The sequence below is a fragment of the Corvus cornix genome, chromosome 2, assembly GCF_000738735.6.
Source record: "Corvus cornix cornix isolate S_Up_H32 chromosome 2, ASM73873v5, whole genome shotgun sequence".
Classification (NCBI taxonomy): Eukaryota; Metazoa; Chordata; class Aves; order Passeriformes; family Corvidae; genus Corvus; species Corvus cornix.
In genome coordinates this window covers 70498808-70523775 of record NC_046333.1, presented here as the reverse complement: position 1 = coordinate 70523775, position 24968 = coordinate 70498808, and the positions used below count along the sequence as shown (strand labels likewise).

The following is a 24968-nucleotide window of genomic DNA, read 5'->3' as shown; positions in this document are numbered from 1 at the left end:
ACAAGGCTGAGTCCTTCCCAGCATCTTCTTAGTAATTGTCTAGTTCTGGTTTAGAGATCTTACAACACGGCTTTCTGAAAAGTGGGATTTTGTCTCACTGAATCTAGACCCTGACTGAGGAATAGCCAGTTTCTGGGACACATCCGAAACAGGCTGAAGGTAGTGAGGATGTTTCTTTTGAAGCCTTGAATCCTAAAAGGCTGTTATCTGTGGGCCCCTTCATATTTACATCAGCTTGAAGAACAGAGCTGTAACACCAGCCTCAGTAATACTCTGCATCACCACAGCTGTCACTTTCATGCTGGCTTTCCTCAAGTTCTTTTGTTGCTGGCCACCCAAGATGTATCTGAAACCTTATCATTCATCTTCTTTTTCCCTGTTCCTAAATGGAGTTATAGTAGGCTAAAGCCATTTTTTCCCTTCTAAAATATTGAGCAAAACCAAAATGGCTTTTGAAATCTGAGAGACTGTTAGCATTAAAATTTCTCCCTCATTTCTTAACAGCCCATTCTCACAATTTCCATCTGTGTTGTGCTGAACTTGGGGGAACCCTTGTCTGTGTAGATCTTGGAAACTGTCTGCAACCCCATACTTAGTTTTCTGTAATAATTTACCACTTAAATGTGAAAATATTTCAGGACAGAAATTTGCTTTCAGAGGACTTTTAGACCCTGTGTAGATCTCTGCAGTCTTGACTACTCTAAAATTCACACTGGTGGACCTTTGTGCGGTGCTTTTGTCGACCATCCCAGAGGTCTCAGTAGTCCTGGGCTTCTGATTCTGTATGCCAGTTTGCAAATTGCACAAAATTGCAGCAAGAGCAGCTATCTGGGAGCTCAGGCCACTTCCCTGTCTCTTGGCATGAGTACACTGCATTCCATTTTATATTAGTAAAATATTTATGAAGTTTTATTAACATAGTAGGGGCTCTTGCTCTTTCACAAGAGGTAGGAATTACGAGCAGCCTGCCTTCTCTCTGATTTAATCTGCTTTCCCATCTAGTGTTTTTCTTTTCTCATCCAGACACAGATAAAATCCAAAAACAGGGTATTTGTTTTGTGGTCAAAAGTATCAGGGTTGGAGGCAACACTTGGGGCAGTCATTGGAAAGATTTCTCGTGGATAGAAAATTTATGAAGCTACAGAGGTGCTGGGTTCAGTAATCGAGCCTTAAAAGGTATTCAAACATTTTGTTCCTGAAGAAAACACATATTCCTGGGCGGCTCTGAACTATTTACATCTGGTTGGTCTGTCTGGAGCGCTAAACATTGGCAATTGTATGTGTTAAGAAGGAAAAGGGGAATTAAATTTAGGTGTCCAGTTCATGCAAACAATTTGTCGTGCTTTCTTTCGACCTCCTGAAAAAGAAATGCAACAGTGGCATCCTGTGGCCCAAGCAGTTCATGGCATGTGGGTTTGGTTTAGGGCAGAATCTGCCACCGAGGGCTTCCTGCACTGAATGAGAAATGGATCAAGTTATTTCTAAGTTAGTTTACAAAAGAAGCCCACGATATTTCAACACAGTGCACATTTAAAACCTGAAGTAAAAAGCTGGTATTTACTTTTCCACCATTTTATCTTTTCTGCTAATTTTTCTACCAAACACCTTGGTGTTTGGGACAGAGAGGATGATTTCAGTTACCCACCAAGGATACGGGACTTCTGCATTGCTGTCTTTATGCTGATGAACATTTCCTCCAAAAACAGGAATAGAGGAGAGACTCCTGTTTCTAATAACCTACGGTTTAGTGCACCATACTGGGTCTAAAAACGAATGTTTCAGGGAAGTCCAATGAAAAGAAGACAAATAAGAGTTGTTTTCCCTTGCACCTACATCATACCCAAGTGCTCACTCCCACATACCCTATGTGGGTCACTTGAGTTTTTGGAAGTCCTGGCTTTAACGTGTTTAACTTGGACATGCTGCGATTTCCTTACCTCCTCACTGGCAGATATTGGCAGCCGTGACCACCAGGCTCTCTCCAAAAGCTTTCAGGCATGGCAGAAGGCACGTTAACGAGGAACATACAGACTCACCTGCACTCATGTGGGCAATTGGCCAGCAAGCTGCTGATTGCCTCACTTTTATTTCTCCTCCCCCTGGTTTTACGGTGGCTTCTCTTCTGTAAGAGAGGAGGTGTTAAAGTGGTGTCTTTTAAAGCCTCTTCCTTCCTACTTCTTACCTTCGCACATAGAGGTGTAAGTGCTATTGAAGGCTCAGCATCAGGAAGGAGTGGGGGGGGATGAAACGAAACAACTTTCTTTGGTTTAGTTTTTCATTTTCTTGTATCCAGGAGGCTCTGCACGTTCTGAGTCATCTACCTTGAGAACTGGAAAAGCAGAGTAGGGGCAAGGTTGTCCTCTGCTGCCTGTGCTTGGAAAAACCTGTGGGCATTCAGTTTTCTGTTGTGCAGAAAAGTCACCATGTGATGGCTGAAGCAGGAGGCAGGGGAACAAAACCAGCAGCAGACAGGGGCTCAATTGTTGCCTTTAATGACGAGTAAGTACTCTGAAGATTTTTGTGGAATTGCCTAACCGAGCTTGCACCACAGTTTCTGGACGGTGTTAATCCCCGGGCTGCCTCTTAAAACACGGACACGAATGAAAACAAACAAATGTTGAGACTGGCAGTGGCTCCAGAGATGTTAACCCTGCTCCTTTTTGTCAGTTAAACTGACAACCCAGATAAGAAGAGCCGGTGTTGGTATCGTCTCTTGCATAACAAACCGCTCTCGACAAAAGAAGCAGCCTCCTGTCAAACGAATTTCCTTTACAACTGCCGAGGGGACTATTTTTAGTTTCATCTGCCATTCTTTACTCCTTAATCATCAGCTTCACTTTTTCTCAGTTTTTCTCCCTTTTCCCCCTGCACAGCTAGCTCTGATACCAGGTACTGCTGATAATTGGCGGAGGAGCACGAGGGCACTGGGCTCTCAGCTGTTCCCTGTTAATGTGCGTCTGTATGGGATGCTACCAGCCTTGCCATGTCGAGCTCAGCTCTGGCCTGTGTTTCCACCTTCAGAAAAAGACAAACAGACCACTCAATCTAGATGAGGGATGTCAAAGACCAGCAAGTGAATGGGACCAGTTCTTGCCAGGAAAGGGTTTTTTTAGCTAAGGCTACGTTCAGAAAACATGCTTTAAGTTGCAGGAGTAGAGCTACAAATGTCCAGTGTTGAAGTGACATCACAGGCACACTGCATCAGCTTCATATACCATTGGCAAAGAAAGGCAGAGCCTGGCTTTTCCACTGGAGATAAAATAAAAGTGCTTTGGGAATGATGGTGTTTATTTCGTCAGTCTTGACTCTGTGGTACTGGCTGCTTTTCCTTTTGGTTTGCACGAGCCACTGCATGTTTGTAGCCTGTTGAGCAGCAGAATAATTCTTGTCCTCTGGCTGAGATATAGAACAGCAATCCTGCCTATCTGTAACCCATTAGAGATTTTGTAGTGCTGTTTGCAAGCATAAGAGAATCTTAAGGCTTTAGTCATTCAGGAAGCAGCACTGCTTTGCTCAGTTGCGCCCAGTAATTCAGTCAGGTCCATCATCCTCCCAGCATCTTTATAAAGCCTAATTCATGTGGGTTTTTATGTATTCTATACTTTCTTCCTCCACAGTATGCAAAAGCTTCAAATAATGAGTGGTTTCATGCCTGTTGTGCTTCTGTAAAGTACAAGTTTTATACCCATTTTATAGCTGCATTTGAGGAACACAAAGGCAAAATGAATAGCCCAAAGTCAAGTTTCTGGCAGCAGAGGAAATTATGATTCTGTCACCTGAGGGAAGTTAACAGTACTGAAGTACTAGCTAACGTTTTCCAGGGAAGTGCCACAATCCTCATAAAGAAGGAATCACTAGAAATGATCAAAAGTTTTTACCACCGCTATTTTCTTAACAAACATGAGTTTTCAAATGATACAAGATATTTGCAGAAAATGTATTTATTTTGAGAAAGTGAAGTAAAATTTATTGGATTCAAACAAAAAGGAGTTAGATTTATAATGTAAATGTTCCAATTGGTCTTTTTCCCTAGTGTAAACAAAAAAATAAAAAGAAGAAAACCTGGGAAGAAAGCAAAAAAGAGACCTGGTTTCTCCCGTGGATTGAGAATGCAAATGTATAGTTGATGGGAAAATAAAAACTTCATCTTTTTTTTTCAGGCTTTCCTCTCTCCAGTCTTAGTCTTTTTGCCTTTTGAGTGTAACTGACTAGTGCAAGTGTGACCAGTCTCCTTAACCCTAATAACATGCACAGCACTTTGAACAACACTCATGAGCCAAGGAGAGTGAGAGGGAGAGAGCTGGGAAGAGGTCTTATGGCTGGTGACAGCAGCTCCTTGTGACTTCAGCTGCTTTACTGTCCAGTAGAACAGGGATCTCCTTAGCAGTTTTTTCTGGCTCACCTCCTGCCACTGCCTGGCTTCTCACTGTGCAGTAGCCCCCACATTCGTGCACTTCTGCTGGGATCCACCTGGCGTAATCCCAGTCTATGTACAGCAGAATTATTTGTGGGCTTCTCAAAGGCTGGTTACCCCTGGCTGTGGCATACACCACTGTGCAGCCTACAGTCTGACATAAAATTGTCCCTGCTTTTCTTTTGCCAATATACCATTGTTTTTGACAGTGTAACTCTTTACTTTCAGCTTTCTTTATCATGACATTTGTGAAAATCTATTTCTGATTCTGCTCTTTTCAAATCTCTGAATTAGATTTTGGTTTAGGAGCTGGAAGTAGAGAAAAAACATTAAAGGCAAGATTGGTTTTGTATTTTTGAAGATGCTTGAAAGTCTGCCAGAGAGCTGTCAGGTTACTGATGGCTTGTGACATATGAAAGCAGACAAGCAAGGGTTCATAATAATTCAAGATCTGTTGAAAACCATATTGAAACATGGCTAGCAGTAAGGGTTTTTTTAAGAGAAATTTTTCATTGTGCATGTTCAGACTCAGAAGTGTATTTCAGCCCTTGCTGTGAGAAAAAAACTTGTGACTTTAGCTTTATGTGCACCCTTTGGATTTTGCCTCTCTTGCTTAAATTTTCAGTGTTTTCATCCCAGTTCATCTGTCACATCTCTTGCCTGGGTTCCTGGCAGGGACACTGCCCTTAGGTGTCTGCACACGTGGAGTCCCCATTTCCCTGCTGCCTGGGTATGTGGAGCCTTTCTTTCATGCATTTATCCACTCATTCAGTAGTCCACTTCCCTGCCTCTGTAGGCTTTTGTTGTTCTACAAAAAGGAGCAATTGAATCTTCTCCTGGATCAGTGGTGTGAGAAGTAGCAAGAAACTTCTTGGTGAAGACCCTAGAAAAAAATCATTTAGGTTCCACTGGGTGAAGAGGGCCTGACCTTCAGAATTTCCCATGGTGTGTTAAGAGGATTTGGGCAAAGATCTTAGGAAAAAATGAGAACTCTGCTTTCAGAATGGCCATGAAATGAGAAAGCCAAAGAAATAAACAGATTTTCCTCTCACACTGTGTAAAGGGCTCTCTGCTGAAGAATCACCAGCTGAATGCATATAAGAAGCTGCCAGCAATCATTAAGCTCAATTAACCATATTCTTGTGCCCATGATAACATCTGTGGATTATTTAAACAAAGTGATGGTGGGCAAGGAAGAGAGGAAAATTGAAGAAAAGAGGTTCTGCTGTGAACACTCGTACCACCATCACCCAAGCGACGCTGTAATACAGAAACTGGGTCAGAGACACCCTTCCCCCTCCATGCTGCTGTCAAAGTTATTTGAGTGTCTATTGAAACCCTCACAATAGAAGAGTTTGGCTCCTGCATTTGCTAAGCAAAACTGATTTGTGTTTTGCTTAAACAGAAAAAACTGCTGGGTAATTTTCTGAGCAAGTACAATGTGGCGGTTCAGTAGATCCCTGAAAGCTGATTTCTTGGTGATTTGCTTTTCGTTTAATAAGACACCAATGCTTTTATTTAGCATTTCAGAATTGGCATGCTGAATCTGTGTTTAGGAGCCTTAAAACTCTGTCTTGCCTCTGTTAGTTTTAGGACTGGCACTGGTAGTCTTCCTTCAAAGCCTGAAAGACTGCGGAAAGTCTCTTGAGAGGTTGTCTTACTGATGATTTAAATCTAAGTTAATTTCTTTATTTGCTTCGAGGATAATTGAAGTAAAATATATTACTTTGGAAGTATGGCTTGGATAGATTTAAGCACAGTGCTGTTCTGGACTCTTCCCACTGCCCTTTTTAATCCTTGAGTCTTTCATCCTTGTTTACAGCTGTCCCATTAGCAGTCTCAGCCTTCTGGTGTGCTCTGTCTGCCCTGGGATTTTTCCATCTTGTTTTTCTGGCTTCTTTCAGGGAGTACCAGTGGCTCTACCTTGTCCTGAAAAGAAAACAAAACTGCACTTCATGCTCATAAGGACAGTGTGCACAGGTTGTGAGTAAGCACAGAACCTGGGTGTTTGGCTATAAGGAGTGACATTGTTTTGCAGTCCTTATAAGCCCTTATTCCAAAGGAGACATGAATGAAGTCCAGAGTCTGAACCTGTTTTCTAATATTAAGTCAATAACTTATCTAATTTCACTTCTTCTCCCTCCTCCCCTCAGCATGCAGGGAGGAGTGAGCACATGCCCTCTCACACATTTTTTCCCTTATATAAAATGTCATTTATTTCCTGAAAATTGCCCAGCTTGATGGACAGTCTGGAGCTGGCTGGGGGACTTAATTTGCCATGGAGCCCAGAAAGGTGTTTGGGCCATGGCTACTGGGAATTGCACACCCTAAGTAGTTGTGACATCGTGTGTTAAGGAGGCATGTTTGGGAGTGACGAAGGAGGAGGAGATGGAACATCATTTCCTTGTTTTCTCTGTACCTCAGTCTACTCTCTGAACAAGGTATTTGTTATCAGGCAAAAATGAGAGCCTTTGTGCCCATTCATATGTAGCTTATTTCTGCTTCTTCATCTTATTGTGTATTAAAAAAAAAAAAGGAAAAATAAAGGAAAGCGTTCTCGGGTTTGTGAGTTAGCTTCAATAATGATCATCTCTTGAGCTACCTTTCTTAACAGGCACATAATTACCTATGTCAGCCTCTCTTCCTTGCATTCTAAGTACCAAGAGGAAGAAATAGAAATTCTTGCCATTCCACCCGATTCCCAAATTTTGGGAGAAACTCAAGAAGGGAAGCCTGAAGTATGATGGCAGAATGACTTCTCTTTTTATGAAGGCTAATAATTTTCCAGCCCTGTCTCTGGCAAATCCTCTATCTGTGATAATCAAGTCAGTACATACAACATAGTTTTTTGACAGAACAATATTTCTTCATAATTTAGTAGCATTGTACACACACAAAAACAGAGTTATAATTAGCTCTCATCCCTAAAGTTGGAAGAGCTTTTCAGTTCATTGGAGGCTGCTGGCCAACTCTCTTATCTAATTGGATGAAGTTCCTACTTTCTCCCATTTGTATAATGTCTGCTTTTACACAAACTCATTAAGTGCAGCTGTACTCCAAGTTTCTAACAACAGCCCCAGTGAAGACGAGGCAGAAGTTTAATAGCTGTTCTGTTCTCTCTTTTTCATCTGATCTCAATCCATTTTGGTGGTTGATGTGTGCCCAAACATCTTGCCCTAGCACCTAATTCTACCCCCTCCAGCTTTTTATTACGAATTATCTTAATAATTAGAAACCAGACAAATTGCATAAGATTGATCTGTCTGTTTTGAAACTGGAGTTTTCAGCTTGCTTTCAAGGAAGATGGATTTAAAGCAATTACTTGTTTCTGTGAGGCATACAGAAGTGATTTTCCCCCTTCATTTTAAAGCTGGCATTAAGATGAAATCACATAATTACTACAGTGTTCTTTAAATCTTCAGAGGCATTAAACTGATTATACAGGTAGAATAACAGCATCATAGTTAATATATTAAGGTTTTTCATTTAGATGGAATTTTTGGCATTTTAAACCAAACAAACCCCTCCACTTTTGTCAGTCTGACTGCTTTTTTTTCCTCATGTTGCCGTGTATAATTTTAAATTTCTACTTAGCTGAGTATACAGAGTAATGGAAAGTCTTCATTTGCCAGAATTCAAATTTTTCTTACAGTACTGCCTACATACATTCAAATCACATTTACAAAGAAATGTTTACCACACACTTCCAGCAATACAGATACATCATTAGTGTATCATTAGTATTAGAGTGATTTTATAACTCTTATGGATGGTTTTTTTTTTTCCATTGAAGAACTATTCCAAGTTTTACTGGGGAACTTGCAGCTGTACAATTTCCTTTTCTTACTGTGTTCCATCTTCCCACCAAACAAGGGAAGCTGGAGGAGAGAGGGAAACTCAGGGAAGAACTTTTCTCACAGCATTGATTGTTTCATGAGGACACGTATCTGTGATGATGAATGCTCTCTCTCATATAGCCAGTGATGGGGAGACATGGGTGACAATAAGGATGACATTCTTTGGCACCGGGGACTGAAGTTACAGCTGTGTATGTGCACACGTCTGCAGTGCAAAAGAGGGGAGATAGGAAAGAAGCACAGTGAGATGTGTCTGGGAGGGGGGAGGGGAAGCTCGGAACAGGCAGCAACAGTGAGACATCAGTGGAGGGACTCAAAGGGACTCCCTCTAAGCCTAAATTGAATAAGAAGGGAAATTTCCCTCTGTTGGTGCTCCAGCTCCTAGCATCGATATTCCCTTCAGGTTGTAGTTCTCTCCTGGCTCTGAAGGTCACCAAAGGCTTGACCCTTACAAGGCTCACAACACCTTTAGCTCTGTCTAGCATTTAAAGATGCAAACATCTGGCAAAATCCAAAGGCCAGTATGAATAGGGAGGACCTACTGAACCCTACTTCCTCTACCTTAGAATCTTCCCTCAGTTCAAACACTCATAAAGAGGTACCAGAGTTGAACATTTTTGTTTCTATTCCTGTGAGTGTATGAAAACTGAGCAGTGTTGTAACCAAGTCCTTGTTGAGAGACCTTTACGGCAAAGTTGGCAAAATTCATGAGTGCAGGTTGAATATCAGTCTTTTTGATAATGATACCAAGAGGTAGTTTAATTCTTTGTTCTAATATAAAACTTAATCTTAGCATGAGTCACAAGTAGTTTTGACTGATAAATGTCTCTAATCAAAAACTGAAATCTGTGAACATCTCTTGTTTTCAGATAATTGGCTCCATCTATAGACATGTTCCATCATGATCTCAATCCCTGTGTAGACAAATATGAAACATGGGCATTCTTCTTGTTTAGAATCCCATTTGTTGTCTGCACTGGGGCTGCTACCCCACATATACATAAAATAGCTTGTCTGACATTCATAAGTGAGAACATTTAGGTCTTTTCTACGTAATAAAGATAATGCCTTCTAAGTGTGCAAGCTTATTTTTAGAGGAAATATTTATGTATTGAAAGGGCTTTTATAATGCTGGAACATTTGTTTTGCCAGCTACAGTCATCATAGGTACATCATTAAATTTACAACAGTAGCTGCTCTCTGCTAATTTTGTAATGTTTTGACAGAACTGAAGACATGAATGTATGTTTGTGCTACTAGTCATCGGTGAATCATACCACTTAATTGGATAGGTCAAGAAGAGAAATAGATGTGGTCTTTGGGAAATGAAAATGGCTTCTTTTCATTTGTGACTTTGAGTTTGTTTGTACGCTGCTTTTGTTGGAAGTAGCAATTTTTGATGAGGATTATGGAAAAAGTGGTGACTTATTTTCCTAACGCTTGAGTGAGTGGTGATAGTTGTTGGAGGATGTGATGACAGAAGAAAAGCGGGTTTTAATTTTGGTTTTGAAGTGGGTGGGGGTGGACAAGTGGATACTCAAGACACATTAATGAAGTTATGTTGACAACTGTTAAGTGTGAAGTCTGTCATGTATCTCATTGCAGTGAATGTGTCTTTATGAGCAAACTGCATTGGAGACATCTGTGCAATTGTCAGCTGTAATTAAAGGATGATTCAGCAGTGGACATACAGCTGAAAATGAAGGACAGAATGATTTTTTTTTAATGTGGGTGTGTATACTTCTGTTTGCCAAAAGTGACATATTTTTTTGACTAGCTAATTCTTTCCAAGTATCTACTAAAACAAAAAAAAATTATTGGACCTAATTTCTATTTTTTTAAAAAATAAAATTTCTGCAGTAGGAGAGAACTTGAACATTAAATTTAAGGCAAGCAAGTGGAGACTTTTTGATCATACCCTTGTTGGTGGCATTCTGGCGACGCATGGAGAAATTACTTCCAGAAAGACTTGGGAAAGCATGAGGTAAAACATCACTTGTCAAGCATGCAAAATAAGCAAAAAAAGGGTACTGCTTAGAGCAGGGCACCTCTCTGCTTGCATGCGCGGTGCTCACTTGTAACACACGTTACAGCTGTGTGTCATGGTCCATTTTCCTAACACCTTTCTGACTCTACTATGGATTTTGATGTTGCTTTCAGGGCTTGCAAGGGACAGCTGGGGTTTCTCTTCATAAGGGATGAGCAATATTTGGTATGGCTGGCTGATTTTTTACTCTGCCACATAGCTTCCCACCACAATTAACCTGAACTTAAAGAAAAGTAGACATTTGAAGAAAAATCCAGGCTTTTCTCAGGTATTTGAATAGCTTTATATAGCAGTTAAAGCTGTTCTGCAGCTATCAGTGCAAATACTAAAATATCTCTTCCTAGCTCCTGTTAATATTGATGGGAGTTTCCCAGTAGATAATGATGGAGTAGTTCTCAAGTGGGGTAGCATGCTTTGAAAAGTGTGTGATGTGAAGAGGAGGTTAGGCCTATCTGAACCTTGGATGCTGTCTCATCTCTTGTTGGAGATAGCTGTATAAATTTATCTTTTTATACTTCTTGAATATCTTTTATGACCTTTGGAGTGCCCTTCCTTTCCCCCTCCATCTTGGCAGAAAGCAAGGAAGCAGCTACAAAGTAACAGCACTGATGTCTAATTCCAGAACTGGAAGCTGTTATTTGGATGTAACTGGAAGCAGTGCTATTTGTCCTCGGTTAAGGATTGATTTTGTGTCCCTAATGAAAACACTGGGATAAAGAATCGTGCTGATTTAGGTGGTAGGCAGCTGGAGTGAAGGGCTTGTTAAGTACCTGGTCTGTGAGGCAAAGGAGTGAGGAGGAGCTGAAAATGAGCATCTTTGTTTAAAATACATCTGTTTCTTTTCCACGGCCACGTTTTTCAAGTGTAAAAGGTATCAGCTTCTTTTCGAGTTGCGAGTTGGAGGAAGCTGTGCCTGCTGCTAGCAGTAAATGAGTTACTTAATAGGAAGAATGTTTGCAAAGCCTGGAGAGAAATAACAGCTGCTTTTTCAAGTAAAAGAAAAAGCAAACCACCCAACCCTATAACATTTCAAAACTGTAGCATGATCGGGGATTTTTTTTTAAAGGCCTGGATGAAAGGAAATTAGTAATGTGTAGGGGGTGCTGAGTGGCCCAGGCACCTCACCTGTTTTATTCCTAGCTGTAGAGGGAATTCAGAGTTTGACACCAGATGTAAAGCAAGCCCAGAGCCACATGAACTACTAGCCAGCTTCCTTCAGCAACATTAATTTACAGTCTCATGAGAGAACACTTTGGTTTGCTGCCAGGTTTGACTTCAAGCAGAATTGTCGAAGGACAGAGCAGTGCAGGCAGTGGTCCCTTTCAGGCCACAGCATCTGGGCACTGGAGCAGACAGCCCAGGCTCCTGGCCGGGCTCCGATGCAAACATTACAGAGCACGTCTGTGCCCCAGCTCCCCGCTGAAAGGCAGCATTAATTATCCTGCAGCTCCGTGGCCCTGCTCCGCCTGCCTGGTGTATTACAGGGTGCTGGCATCTTTACTCTCTGGAAGTGGGCTTGCCAAAACTTGCGTCTGAGGTTGGCTGACGTGTTTGGCATTGCTGGGCCCTGCCAGTGGGTTCCTTGGTTGTTTGCTTGGGAGAAGGGCAGTGGAAGTGGTGCGGGCCAGGAAGAGGAGCTCTTTAGCCAAAGTCTCTTTGGTTTGCCATTGGCAATGCTGTGGGATGACACAGTAAGAAGTAGGGAGACGTGATGCCTCTCAGCTTTTTCAGCGATCCCGTCTTAAAAGAAGTGCATTTCCAAAATGCCTTCATGCCTGTTAGGGCTTTTTATGTGACTTGTGGGTTCACTTTCCAATCTTTTGCTGTTTTCTTTTGCTTTCTTTTCAAACTATCCAGTCGTATGTGAATATCCCATCCCTGGAAGCGTTTGAGGCCAGAGGCTGTGTGCAACCTCATCTAGTGGAAGGTGTCACTGCCCATGGCAGGGGGGTGGACTAGATGATCTTTGAAGGTCCCTCCCTACCCAGGCCATTCTGTGATTCTGTGAAAGGCTGTGCAGTTTGAATGCTAAGCATTCACGCTCGGGCAACTGGAGGTGTGTGTTGTCTCACTAGTGACTTCGAGGGTTGAACCCAGAAGACAGCAAGAGGCTTTTTGACAAGTGACTTGTTTTCGGGGTTTTTTTGAATAACGTTTAGTAAATCAGGGATGATTATTTCCACTGCAGTAGTAACGTACAGTCTAGGGGTTTTGTCCGTTTTAGTGCTGAACGCAGCATTTTCTCCTTTCCCAATTTCTGCTGTAGGTGCCCCAACAAAGACAAAGATTAAGGGTCTATCAAAGCTGTTGCCACCCTAGTATGTAGACTGCATGCATTGACTTTTATGTGTTTGCATCAGATATGCTCATCAGTTCATAAGACTGATTATTGTGGGTCAGTGGAACAATAAATCCAATTTTGGGATTCATGATACTTGACTAAAAGAGTGTTTTTTGAAAGATTATAAAATAGTTCTATGGCATGCATTTATACAATTTCATTACACAAAGTGCTTCTCCAGTGTAAGCTCTCCCCTACTGGGTCAAGTTGACCAAATGCTTTCCCCATTGCTGTAAGTAAACTTCCTGCAACAGGGGTTTATGGTGGATTGACCCTGGCTTGTGCAGCTTCAGTGGAGACTTACAGTGCCACTCAGGAATGTTTTGAGAAGGGAGCTTTCTGGCTTTGGCCTAGCAAAATTTCTTTTTTTTTTAGTGTGCTCCTACCTGATTTTCAGACAGCCAAAACTCACCTTTGTTATCAAGTCTAATGTTCATTTTATCTTTATCCACCAGACCTCTTCTGTTCTCCCCACCTGCTCACTGTTCTTGGTCCCAGTGATAAGGTAAGCATTTAATCACGGATGCTAATCCATTAGCTTTTTAGAAAAATTGCAGTTATCTGACTGGGCAGAAAGAGAAGAACCTCTGAACTAATTTACCTAGTTTTGCTGAACTCCCTGTGGAAACTTAATCCCATCTTCCTTTGTTAGATTTTAGCTAGAAAAAATGCAGTGCTGGGGCTGCTCTCCCCCAAGTCCTTGTCTTCTTTTTTCACAGAATAATGGCAGGGAGAAATGGTAGTACTTGCCCCACTGCAAAGTGGTTTACCTTCTACCTTGCAAAGAATTTAGTAACCTTGCTCTCTGCTGGACAGTTGAATCCCAGAGCCCAGAGGACAGAGTCCATGCATTGCATTCTGTTGCTGTTGCTTCTTCTTTCAGTTTCAGGTTGACTTCCTCCACCGCCTCTGTCTTCATGGACACAGATAGAGGGGTAGATGTTCTGCACGTGCCTGAATTGTGCTTGAAAAGCATTAAACTGCGAACTTCAGGCACTCATAAAAAGTGCATTCATGACAGCACAGTGCACACATTTGGCTGCAAAACCCACTCAAGAAGCTGGGTAAATTCTTAAAGCAGTTAAATACTCATTACTTGAACACATACAGCTATGTTCTACCTGAGTTAAAACCACAGAAGGTAAGAGGCAACCACTGTGAATCAAGGGCTTGGTAACATGAGCCTGTAAGAAGCAAAATACCTAAACACTTTTTGGAAACCACTCATAACTGTAGGAAGCCTTCAGCAGTAACAAAAATATTTTTTTTGCTCTTGTTGAAACTTGCTAATGTGCATTTCCAGCTCCTGTTTGCAAGAATGGAAACCAGTTTTAGCAAACAAATAGAAGAGCCTTGCTGTGCTTTCTGCAAGGCATCAAATGAATAGGAGGGCAGAAAGGGTGACACTGTCCTTGGGCCCCAAAGCACAGGCTACACCTGTGGGCTGTATTTCACACAGCAACAGCTACTCAAACCTGGGCCACTACATCAGACTGGTGAGTACTGGCCACTGCTGAGCAGAACAGGTGAATAGAACTATCAGGAAGGAAACATTACATGTCATTTATGGGACTACACTCAAAATGTTTGAATAGCTTTTTATCGACAAATCCTAAACAATGCAAATGCAAAACAAGTATCTCACAGTGTGCTTTTATTATTTTTTCACAATAGAAACTAGACAGACATGGAAAGTTTAATGGCAGCATGTTCTTATAACATTTTAAAGACAACAACATAATCATATTAAATGATGATAAACTGACAAACTACATTACCATACATACATCATCCAAAGGTACTAGATAAACAATATCTGCTTATGTACATTTATGCTGGTGATAATTAAAATTCAAATATTCAGAAGAAAGAGAAAAAAACCCGCTATTTAAATTATAAAAATATATAGTTTTTGTGTGGAACTCTTAATGCTGTATTACTTTTTGAAGATAATTTCACTGTGTGATGAAGCTGCATTAATTTAGTATAGAAGTGTGATTTAAACCAAATACAGATTAAATTAGCTCTTTTGTCTTCCTCATATTTAGACTTGTTGGAAAGAGAGATAGGAATGAAAAATAAAGCTGGGATTTTGCAGTGAGAAAAAATTTTTATACCCATAAATTAAAATATGTATAATTTTTCATATAGTACTGAGCCATAAGCTCATAATAGAAATGAACAATTTTGCTAGTTTGTTCAGAGATGGAGAGCAGAAAAAGAAGAAAGGCTTTAAACATGCTAGCTCATTATACTTTTAATCAATAGGTTTGTGAAGTGAAGTGCAGGTGCACAGCTAAGCAGTGTTATGCTTCAGGGTCAAAGCATGCAGTCCAGACTCTCGCTGCCTCAGCTGGGGAGACTGCGTGGACTGGGGGGACTGGGACTGTGCTCTTTGAACTGCATCACTTTTGTGTTGCCTTTGCACATCTGGTTTCAGACTTCTGTTCTCACTATTGTTCCTTTTTAGTGCAAAACTACTCAGGCTATATAATCCCCAATAACAACAGCAAACCGATGAACTTTTATAGACTAGATAATTTTACAATAATTTACACAGAATTTTGTAATCGCAAGTTTTTAGTAATCATAGCCATGTAGTGCACACATTTGTCGCTGCTTTTAGTTAACAATTATGTTCTGACCATCCTGGGTAAACTCCTGCAACATACGAAACTGAAGATTTTCTTACATACCAATGTCATTCTCCGTATCTTCCAGCTCCCTTTCTCATCTGTATAGTCTCTGTTACCTCCACAGCCCCATTAGTCCTTTGGTGGATCCAGTGCTTGTTCCATTAAGAAATATCCTCTGTATCACCTCTGAGTTCAGAATACTTGCAGAATTTTTTCATCTGTTCCTAAGTTACTGATTTATGACAGGTCTCAGGTGATCCTACGGAATATTTTTTCAGAAGCAAAATACTTTCATTATTTTCTTAAAAAATGGAGTGAAAAATATTTAAGGACACCTAAGTTGAATATAGCAAAATCCAGTACTTCTCTTCAATACCTATACATTTTCTGTTTTAAAAAACTGCCTTCAGCATTAACAAAGTTCTATAGTGAAAAATAATTGTGGGGTCTTTGTAAGCTTTTTCTCTGCCCTTATATCATCCTTTTTCAATGGAAAGGATGAAAAATAAACAAATTCCAGGTAACACTCATCTTTAACTAGGGAGATACTTCAGTGATCTCTCTATTTCCCTCCACTTCTTGACCTCTTCCTTCCTTTTTGACCTCTGATTCTCCACACTTAAACACTTCAGAAGTATCCCTCTTTTTAATTTTTTTTTTCTTTACAATTTGGATATGGTGAGAATGGTCAGATGTCTGTGCCTACATAGTGACAGAGGATGGGTTTTCACTGAAGCATAGTCTTTGAGCATGGAAGTCTGTAAGGCATTTTGTGGAAAAAAAAATCTTACATGGAAGTGTGATGAAGAGTAGAAAAGACAGGAATTACTGCAAAAGAAATGCAAGAGTGAGAAGAGAGGATTTTATTTAAGAGGTTCAAGCTTTTATATACATTCAAAGTTTCTAATATGTTTTCTTAATAAATGTATGATCAACTATCATAATACCTAATGCAGCCACAATATTGTACTATTCTGCAGTCAGGATGGGAAAACTCCATTAGCTCTTTAATAAAATAAAATCATCAACAGTCATCATGACTCTTCTTTTTGCCTGGTACTAACAAATACACTGGGAAGTCCAGTGAGTAGACACAACAGAACACAAAATCCTCAGTATTTATTTAATTGTGTATCATGTGTCATTTTCATATTATTTGTAAAGCAGCTTTAAAAAACTTTAGCCATTGGAAGGTATTAAAAACAGAAACCCCATTCAAATTATCCTGGTATTATAGCAGCACAGGAATTGGTATTTTTACTACTTTTGACAATGTAAACCTTTAATAAAATAAACAATATTGAAACAATTTGAGGTCTAATAGTTCATAAACTTTAATGGGCATATGGGCACAAATTGAAACGAAGACTAGATTGTGAAATGAAACATAAGCTCAATACCAGCCAATTCCAGTTGTGCAATTGGCTGCAGACAAATTCAGTTTGTAAGCTGAGAAAAAAAAAAAGCCCACACTCAATCCACAATACTCCTCAGTTCCTCTGATTTGAAATATTTTTCATAAAAACCCTACATGAGCATGCCCACTTCTTACAGAAGCACTCTGAAAGCACTGCAGGTAGTTTTTGTTTGATGGTGGGATTTTTCTTTTTCCTTTTCCTTTAATGAAGTATAGTTCACATTTTTGTGTTCTTAGAAATATTTCCTTTCTACATTTCTATAAAATTAAGTAATTTCAAATCTGAAATGTAAGCTCACTCCATCTTTGCTCATACAAAGTGTAGGTGCCACGACTAAATAGCAGTAAAAATGCTGAGATGTACAACTCTTAAAAAAACCAAACATAAAAGCAGCTTTGAAGACACAACATCAACTACAGCCTTAACATTGAACATATTACATTCCCGAGTTACTGGAGATATTTTGCATATAATGCCACAAAGTTATTCAGCTGAAATCTTGAGGTTGGAGCTACAGTTTATTCACTGTATGTTTTTCACCCTTTGAGCACTTATGTATTGTACGGTACATTTTATCCAGAGCTTTGCAAACTTTCCTTTTACATCTGGACGTCCATTTACCCACTAATCCCAGATTTCAAAAGTTCCATAGAAAAAATAGAAGCGCAGGACTTAAAACATTTGAAGATGGACATTTCCATGCCTCAGAGCAGGCCCTGGGACTCGACACTTCAGAGTCTTCGGTTTCCGGGGGACTCTTGGCCCCCATCAAGCTCATGGAAAGCCCTGCTTTAAAAGGCATTGACACATCTGGTTTCAGAACACAGGTCTGTTTATAAAACTGTATTATGTACTCTGCATTAATTTTACTTGCGGTGCATTTTGTAACAGGAGCAGATGACTTCACACCTCCCACTCCCCCTTTTCCTTCAGCCTATTTTCACTTGAGATGACAGTAGGCACCTGCACAAGCGAGGTGTCAAAGAGTCTCTGTCCAGAGAGGATTTTGAGTTTCTTCATCATCTTTTCTTCTGTAGACAGTCTTAGGAAATTGTTAGCATGAAATAATTTTGAGTGCGAGGGGCAGGATGATAAATCTCACTTTCCTTTCCTGTTATGAAAATGAACTTGATTTTGGTGTCCAGTTTGATAAACAAGGATAGTCAGAGCTAATCTGTAACTTAGCTGAGGTCTGCTTTTTGCCAAATAAAATTAAGATATTTTTCAACTTTCCGGGATTTAGAGACCACATCTAATTGGTTTCAAACCCCCGGAGGAACTCTGTAAGTAAGCAGGATTAGTTGCAGATATGAGCCCACTAAAGTGGGACACAGGTCAGGTTTTCAGACTCCAGCTCTGCTCTGTTGAAGCAGGCACTTAAGGTCTCCTGATGTTTCCGTGTCAGTAGCCACAAAAAACATTTTGCTGCTGAGAAAATCATTGGAACAGCAATCTCCTGCAAGCCCCAAAGATTTAACTTCACACTTCTATTAAAAAAAACCAGTTGACATGTGTGGGTATTGTGACTATGATGTGATGGCACAGCTGGTAACTTGAAAACACATGTTTAAAAGGCATAGGCAATCATATTTCCAACTGTTCTCCTGTAGGGATAGCCAAGTGTCCTTCAAGAAGCTTCTTTCTTGACTCCACATATGTACCATGTTGAATTGTTTACTACGTCAGTTCTTGCCAGCAGGACAGGGTGAGGACTTTGTTCATGCTGACCTTGTCTTTCAGATCCCTCCTGGAAAATGCTAGAAAATTCAACACCATTTGGCAGTTTTTAGCAGCTCAAGTAACTGCCCTTGTAAGTGTAAGCAGGTAGGTCTTTGTCAGTATATTTGCTCTTCAGAGATAAAATAATCCAGCCAGCGGCATTAATTAAAAAAAAAGAACGTAAAATACTCTGGGGCTCATTAAAGTTAAGAATAACAACGTGATGTGATGACAGATACAGCTTGCTGAGGTTCTGAAAATAGCAGGTTAAAATGTAAATATCTTTTAATAAATAATTTTCCGGCAATGTAAAAATAAATGATATTTCCTTTGGCAGTAATAGCTGATTTAATCTTTCGCTGGGAAGTTGCTTTGCTCATAAAATATTGTGCTACAGAAAAAAAAATATTATTTTGTTGTTTTGAAAGACTTTTGTAATCCACAATAAACTGGGTGACTCTACTTATGTCCGAGATAAGCGCCAAGAGTGATGCAAGCTCCCACCAGAACCAGACTCAGGATAGTCTTCAGAGAGATCCAGGAGAAATCGAACAAAGGCCTCATACTGTTGCCATACAACTCCACAAAGGCATCCTAGAAAAATGAGAAAAGGAGTATCAGAATTGCAGTCACTGTTTTTTTTGGGGAAGGGGGGATGGGGAAATGAAGGCAATTTCTTCACTCTCAGTCGTCAACCAGCAATCCCACTGGCACAAGAAGACCACACAAACCTATGAAAATAGTGATTTGGGAGCTCAGTTTTTCATGCTTAAAAAAAAGTTCTCCTGCCTATTTCTTTACAAATATTGCTGAAACTACTTATAAGTGGCTGCTGCTTTAGGCATGCCCAGTCTAACAGAAAAGACAGAAGCAGTATTTTTAAATATAAGTTACCACTATTTTGGGTCCTAAATGTTGTCTGTACAAACATACACAAAGGAAGTAGATGAACTTTCATTCTCCAAATCTTTCATTTCCACTGGACATGGGGCATCTATATTGCAGGTCAGCTTCATTGAAAACAACGCAGTATTGTTTGGTTCCCTTGGGATGGGCTCAGAAGACTTTGTTATAGTAGCCACAGATGTTTCTTCCATATGAACTGAAGGTGTTAGGGTTGTGTTACACCTATGATAATCTTTCACAAGTGTCATCAAAAAGGGTGATGCCGTGGTCATATGCTCCAGGAAAACCTGGTCATGCACGTAGGCACCAAATGGAAAGGCTGTTTAAGTAGCAAAGATAAAGTTTTTGTGACTCATAAATACAGTGGGATTTGACCGGGCTAATGATTGGATTGGTCATACTCTGCACGTAGTGCCTTTCTTTCAGGCTGCAATTCCTAACAAGCATGACGCTTCAGAGCATTCCTGAGAGACAGATAAATCATACTGTATGGCACAAAAGCAGTAAATAGCCAAGCTGAATGACTAAAAATGTGACAAAACTGATAGCATCATCATTTATGGCAACTCTTTTACTGTGCAGCCAATTAAGGTCTGCTCCCAAGCTATTGAAATAAACCCATGAAACAGCTATCTAACATGATGGCTTTTGTCTCTACTTTTATTACCCTAGACTTCCCAATTTTGGTAGAAGTTAACATCTCTATTAAAGTCATAGTGCCTTTAGCTGTTTTGCAATGTTATTATGCTAGGAGGTAACCTGCCTTCTAAAAATGCATATATTGTTATGGCTTACAGCAGGAATTGAGGAGAGAAAGGTGTCCATTATTGATGTAAACCTTCCAACTGAGTTAATGATAATCAAATTCTGTAGTTAAATTAGCTTCCCTCATCAGGCATCTCTAGTTGTTATCAGAATAGGAGCATTTGTGGTTTTACCACGAGAGGGCGTGTAAGGTTTTTAATATTTTGCCTTCTATTCACTAGATGTTGAGTGATATTCAAATAAATAACAGATATTTACTTCCAAAATAAGTTATTATATTAAGTAATGTTGGTGCATGTTGGAGGTCAGAGTGGATGTAAGTAGGTAAGACTTGGTAACGGAACAGCCACAGGCTTTGGCCAACTGAGTGACGTGAAAACACGTCTGCCTCTTGCTATTTCTCAATGCTTGTTCCTCTAGGCAATAATTTTCCAACTTGGGTTTCCAAAGGTATATTCTTAAGCGAAAGCAGCTTAACCTTTTGTGGGGAGGATGGAATGTTTTAATGCAAACTCTTCATTTCAGAGAGAAATTGGCAACTTTTGCTTAGCTGCCTGTTTTTTGACATAGACATTTGCAAACTCTGGCCTTAATATTCTGCTGTGCTGTTGCAGAGCTGAAAAAGCACACTCAGTTTGCTGTGCAGCTCTTTGGAAAGCTGCTTTTATTTCTCCTTAAGGCTATGAAGTAACACAATATCCTAAAATGTTACAGACTGGGCTAAATCCTGTTGTCGCCAGTACAGACTCACTGTCTTCCACAGGAGCCTTGTCTGTATAAGGAGTGCAAGATCAGGCCTTATAAAAATACAACAAGGGTAAAGTTCAACACTTGGTGATATTATTATGGGTGGAAAAGAGAGGAAATGAAAAAAAACCCCTCATGGAAATGCAAGTCGTGAAAACATTTTAACGTTAAGGTTTTCATGGTTTCTTTCTGTGGGGAAGGTCTCACTTCTGTATATTCATGACGGTAGATGCATACCCAGTATCAATATCAAAATGGGCAGATTTTGTGCCTCCCTTCTATCCCAGTTCAGGAACATTCCTCCCAGTTTTTCTGTGAGACCATTTCCAATGATTCCATAGAGCTCCTGGTATTGAGTATGGAGATGGACGGAGGGGAACAGTAAAACTTGGATACAAGACAAAAATATGGCATAACCTATGGCTCAAAAGAGGAATGTTAACAAAAAATGTGCAGCATGCAGTACTTTTTTGTCCGAGATTATTACAACAATAACATGAACCCAACCTAATGGTGTCTGCACTATATATTACAAGTAGCTCTTTATGATCGTTCCCCCTCCCCTTCTCAAACATCCTGATTAGGCCTATTTCCGAAGCTTGTTTGAACAGCCTGTCACTATTTGTTTAAGTTTCAAACCTGTTTTAAATAAACACATGTCCATTTTATGTACTAAAACAAGGGGGGTGGGAGGAGGGAAGTATGACCCGTTGCTGAAAACTATTTTAGCACAAAGAGAACCCTAAACAGAATCTTAACTGTTTCATAAGGTTTTGTCTTCTGTAAAGCCATGTATTTGTCACTGGATTTTTGTCACCTAAACTGCTCTGTTTAAAATAAGAGAATCTCAGCTAAAATAAATAAGATTAGGAAAACTGTTTGATGTCCTTTGAAAAGCACTCTTTATAATGAAAGCAAGGGTCCCCTTGGCAAATAGACCGAGGCAAGTTCTGGCTTGGTCAACCTTTTTGGAAGTCTTACACAATTGGAAAGAAAATCATTGCAGACCTTGCTTTTAAGACCTTCAAAATTTAATGGGAAGTTATATCCTGGATGTAAAATTATATCAGGGCTGTTAAAAATTATATGGAAAAGAACTCTTCATTCATCTCTGTAAGTTTTTAAAAAGTCATTTCTTAAGAAGCTTTTATTAAGTCAAATCAGTCCATTGCTGGTTTACTGTGAAACTTGGTGTTGACTGTTTCCATGAAGCAAGAAAGGTGGCAACGGGGAAGGGAATGATGCTCTGCCTAAGCTCCTCTTAAGAACCAAAGCACCTGAGATGCCTGCTTCTCCTACCTGTGCTTGATTTGAAGCCAGGAGGGTTGCCCCAAGGAGGACTGCCCCATACTGCCTTCTTGCCCACTGGACTATATATAGGGAGGACAGAGCATGTTCCTGGCTAGAGTTCCTGGGATTTGCAGGGAGCCCAGGACAGAAGTGGAGTTTGTCACTCTGGGAGGATTAGGAGGCGTAATAGTGCACTGAGTCAGGGCAGTCTCAAAACAAAGAGATCACACTATCCTGCTCTTCCGCTGGCCCAAATTCGGCAGCTCTGATCCAAGAAACAAATGTCATCTTTAATTACACGGGCATTCTTTGCTTGTGGAATGAGCCAAGTTTGTTCAGCCTCAGTCCTTTTGCAGTTCAGCCTGCACCCTGGCCCGAGAGGCAAGGCACAGCTCCTCGGTCACAGAGGAGGACGTACTGCCCACAGGCTGAGCCCAGAGAAGCATTACAGATCTGACGGCTCCTTACTGAAAATCTGGAGGGAGAAGGCAATTTCTGACTGAGGGGGCGGCAGGGAGAGCAAACATGAGGAAGTAAACGCTTCCTTTTTCTACCTGAATCAAACAGCTGGTGAGGAAGTGACTTTATTTCCCTCGTTATCATTGGGTTGGCAGGATATCCTCTTGAGCCACATTGTATTGAATGAAGAGCCAGTGAGACTTCCATTTTACTGAACGGGAATTGCCTCGCAGCTATTTTACGCTGCCCTCTCTGTGACTCCAAAACAAACAAACAAACACACACTAGCTCCCGGCTTTTGAAGAAACTCGCACAGGTCTGAACAAGGCCACTTTGCCACCCAGTACGGGGCAGGAGAGGGAATGGCATACACTCTGATGCCAAGGTTTAGCAGCTGAATGACTTTTCCCTCACCCCTGCCTCCACACGAATGACATAAATTCTCATAAAAGCTTTTGTTCCCGCATGGTAACTCATTTCAGAAAGAGTTTGGGGAGGGAGGGAGGGGGCGGACAGAGCTGGTTAAATCGTCCCATGTTTTCTATGCAGTGAAACCTCATTAAAATGTCATCTTGCAGCTAACGAGCAAAGTTCTTGGAACACAAGAAGTAGACAAATGTGTAGCTGTTCTTTTCCCAAAGAGTTTATGGGTCTTTTATGCAAGACTAAGTCGTGAGTACATGCAAATAAGGGCAGCTCAGCCCTTGGCTGTGTTGTGCCGAGGTGTGGCATTTCACAAGGTCTGTATCTTTAGAGAGGCCGATATCTTTTTACACCTGGGAGTGCCGACATGCTGGTAGTCCTGCCAGGTGCACATTATCAAATTATAATGGGAAGGAAAAGAAGGTGTCGCCACACAAACCCTGCTGATCATGGAAAAAGAACCGGCCTAGTGAGTGGCTTTGGCATGTGAGCCCCTGAACCAATTCCTATTTAGGTTTTTTTTTCTTTCCCCCTTCACCTTTGCTTGTGGTAGAAATGGGTCTGTTTGGGAGACATGGTTCACTGGTGAACACAGCAGTGCTAGGTTAACGGTTGGACTCAATGATGTTAGAGTCTTGTCCAGTCTGCTATGGTTCTATGATTCTGTTTTGAATTCTGTGTTTCTGCAAGCCCTGACACAGTCTTAGGTCTGCAGCTGATGTGTTAGATGCTGGCTGCATATACTTTTGTTTCTCCAGTGGTGTCTGAGGTTTCCAACTTTGGACAAAACTGGTTTTCATCACAGTAGTCTTGCCTAACTTTGTTCCTTGTCCTTACTATCTATTTGTATAAATTTCTGCATTGGTGAGCCTGTGATTTTGCAGGTCCTAGTCTTGCCAGGCACTCACTGTAAGGCTGTGTGAACTGGCATCAGTGGAAATATTATTTGCATGACTTACTAAACATGTCACTCAGATGGAGACATCTAAGGAGTGAGTGGTTAGGTTTGCTCATGAGAAGTGATGCATATGCTTAGAAATATATAAATGTGAGTGGTTATTGTAATGGAATGACTAGTCTCCCTGTCTGTGCTCCTAAAGAGTGACCCTGCTGGCAGGCAGATTTCCTCCAGACCCCTGCGAGACGAAGGGTAAATCCAGGCTTTGAGGAATAGTCAAGCCACCTCTTTAAACACAGGATTTGTAAGGTGTTGATCATTCAGCTTGGATGGAAATCCATCCGGTGCTCAGACTAGGCCACATTCTTGTCAAACCAAGTCAGCATGAGAACTGTTTCAGTAATTTAGTCTTGGCGTCTCTACTTAATTCATTTAGATGTGGTTCTGCAATATGCAAAAGCCCAGACCTCGTTCTCTTATTCCTGGAAAGGCCCACGCTATAAAATGAGATATTTCTGGCATCAGGATAACAGCTGTAATGTCACTGCAGCAGCTAGCTGGTGGTATTTGATGGGTGCCACTTCTGAGGGAGCACTATTAGCAATTATGAGAAAAAGAAGGCAAGAAGGCTTCTGGACAAAATACTGTGTTCTAACAACATGGCCAAAGCTGCTCTATTTGATGCTTCACAATTTTCAGATCTTTCGTGGTTGATAATCCTACTCAAAGAATTTGCTGGTTCATATAGTTTTATTTTCTGGAGGTATCTTACTTAAATAGAGTGCTAGAAACTGTTCTACCTAGAAAACAAATGTGTCCCAACACATGAATGTCAGTTGCACTAAGACCAACTCATTAGTGGGCCACATTCTTCCCCAATTTATCAAACCCATTCTAAAGAGTTTACATTCACACACAACAGTAAATTTAGTGGCACCCATTTGTGGATTTGTGAATCACTCTGAAGGAGAGAGCAAGTGTCACAGACCTGCTGGGGAGACTCATCTCACCCTGTAACATCACTCTTACACCTGCATCTTCCGAAAAG

At 40.7% G+C, this 24968-nt stretch overlaps 1 protein-coding gene and 1 long non-coding RNA gene across 5 annotated transcripts in view; one reads left to right on the top strand and one right to left on the bottom strand.

The window, feature by feature from the left end:
• The window catches only part of LOC109143207, a 48963-nt gene that overhangs the window by 3648 nt on the left and 20347 nt on the right, over window positions 1-24968 (top strand). For all 4 annotated transcript variants that reach the window (XR_002043208.3, XR_002043203.3, XR_002043204.3 and 1 more), the window contains exon 2: window positions 13115-13164. This is a non-coding gene — a long non-coding RNA (uncharacterized LOC109143207). The remainder of the gene's footprint in view (window positions 1-13114; window positions 13165-24968) is intronic.
• Window positions 14297-24968, bottom strand: part of BCL2 (BCL2 apoptosis regulator) — a 96563-nt gene continuing 85891 nt past the window's right edge. Inside the window, exon 2 of the mRNA XM_010413343.3 lies at window positions 14297-19026. Coding sequence (XP_010411645.1) covers window positions 18892-19026 — 135 coding nt within the window. The 3' untranslated portion in view covers window positions 14297-18891. The remainder of the gene's footprint in view (window positions 19027-24968) is intronic.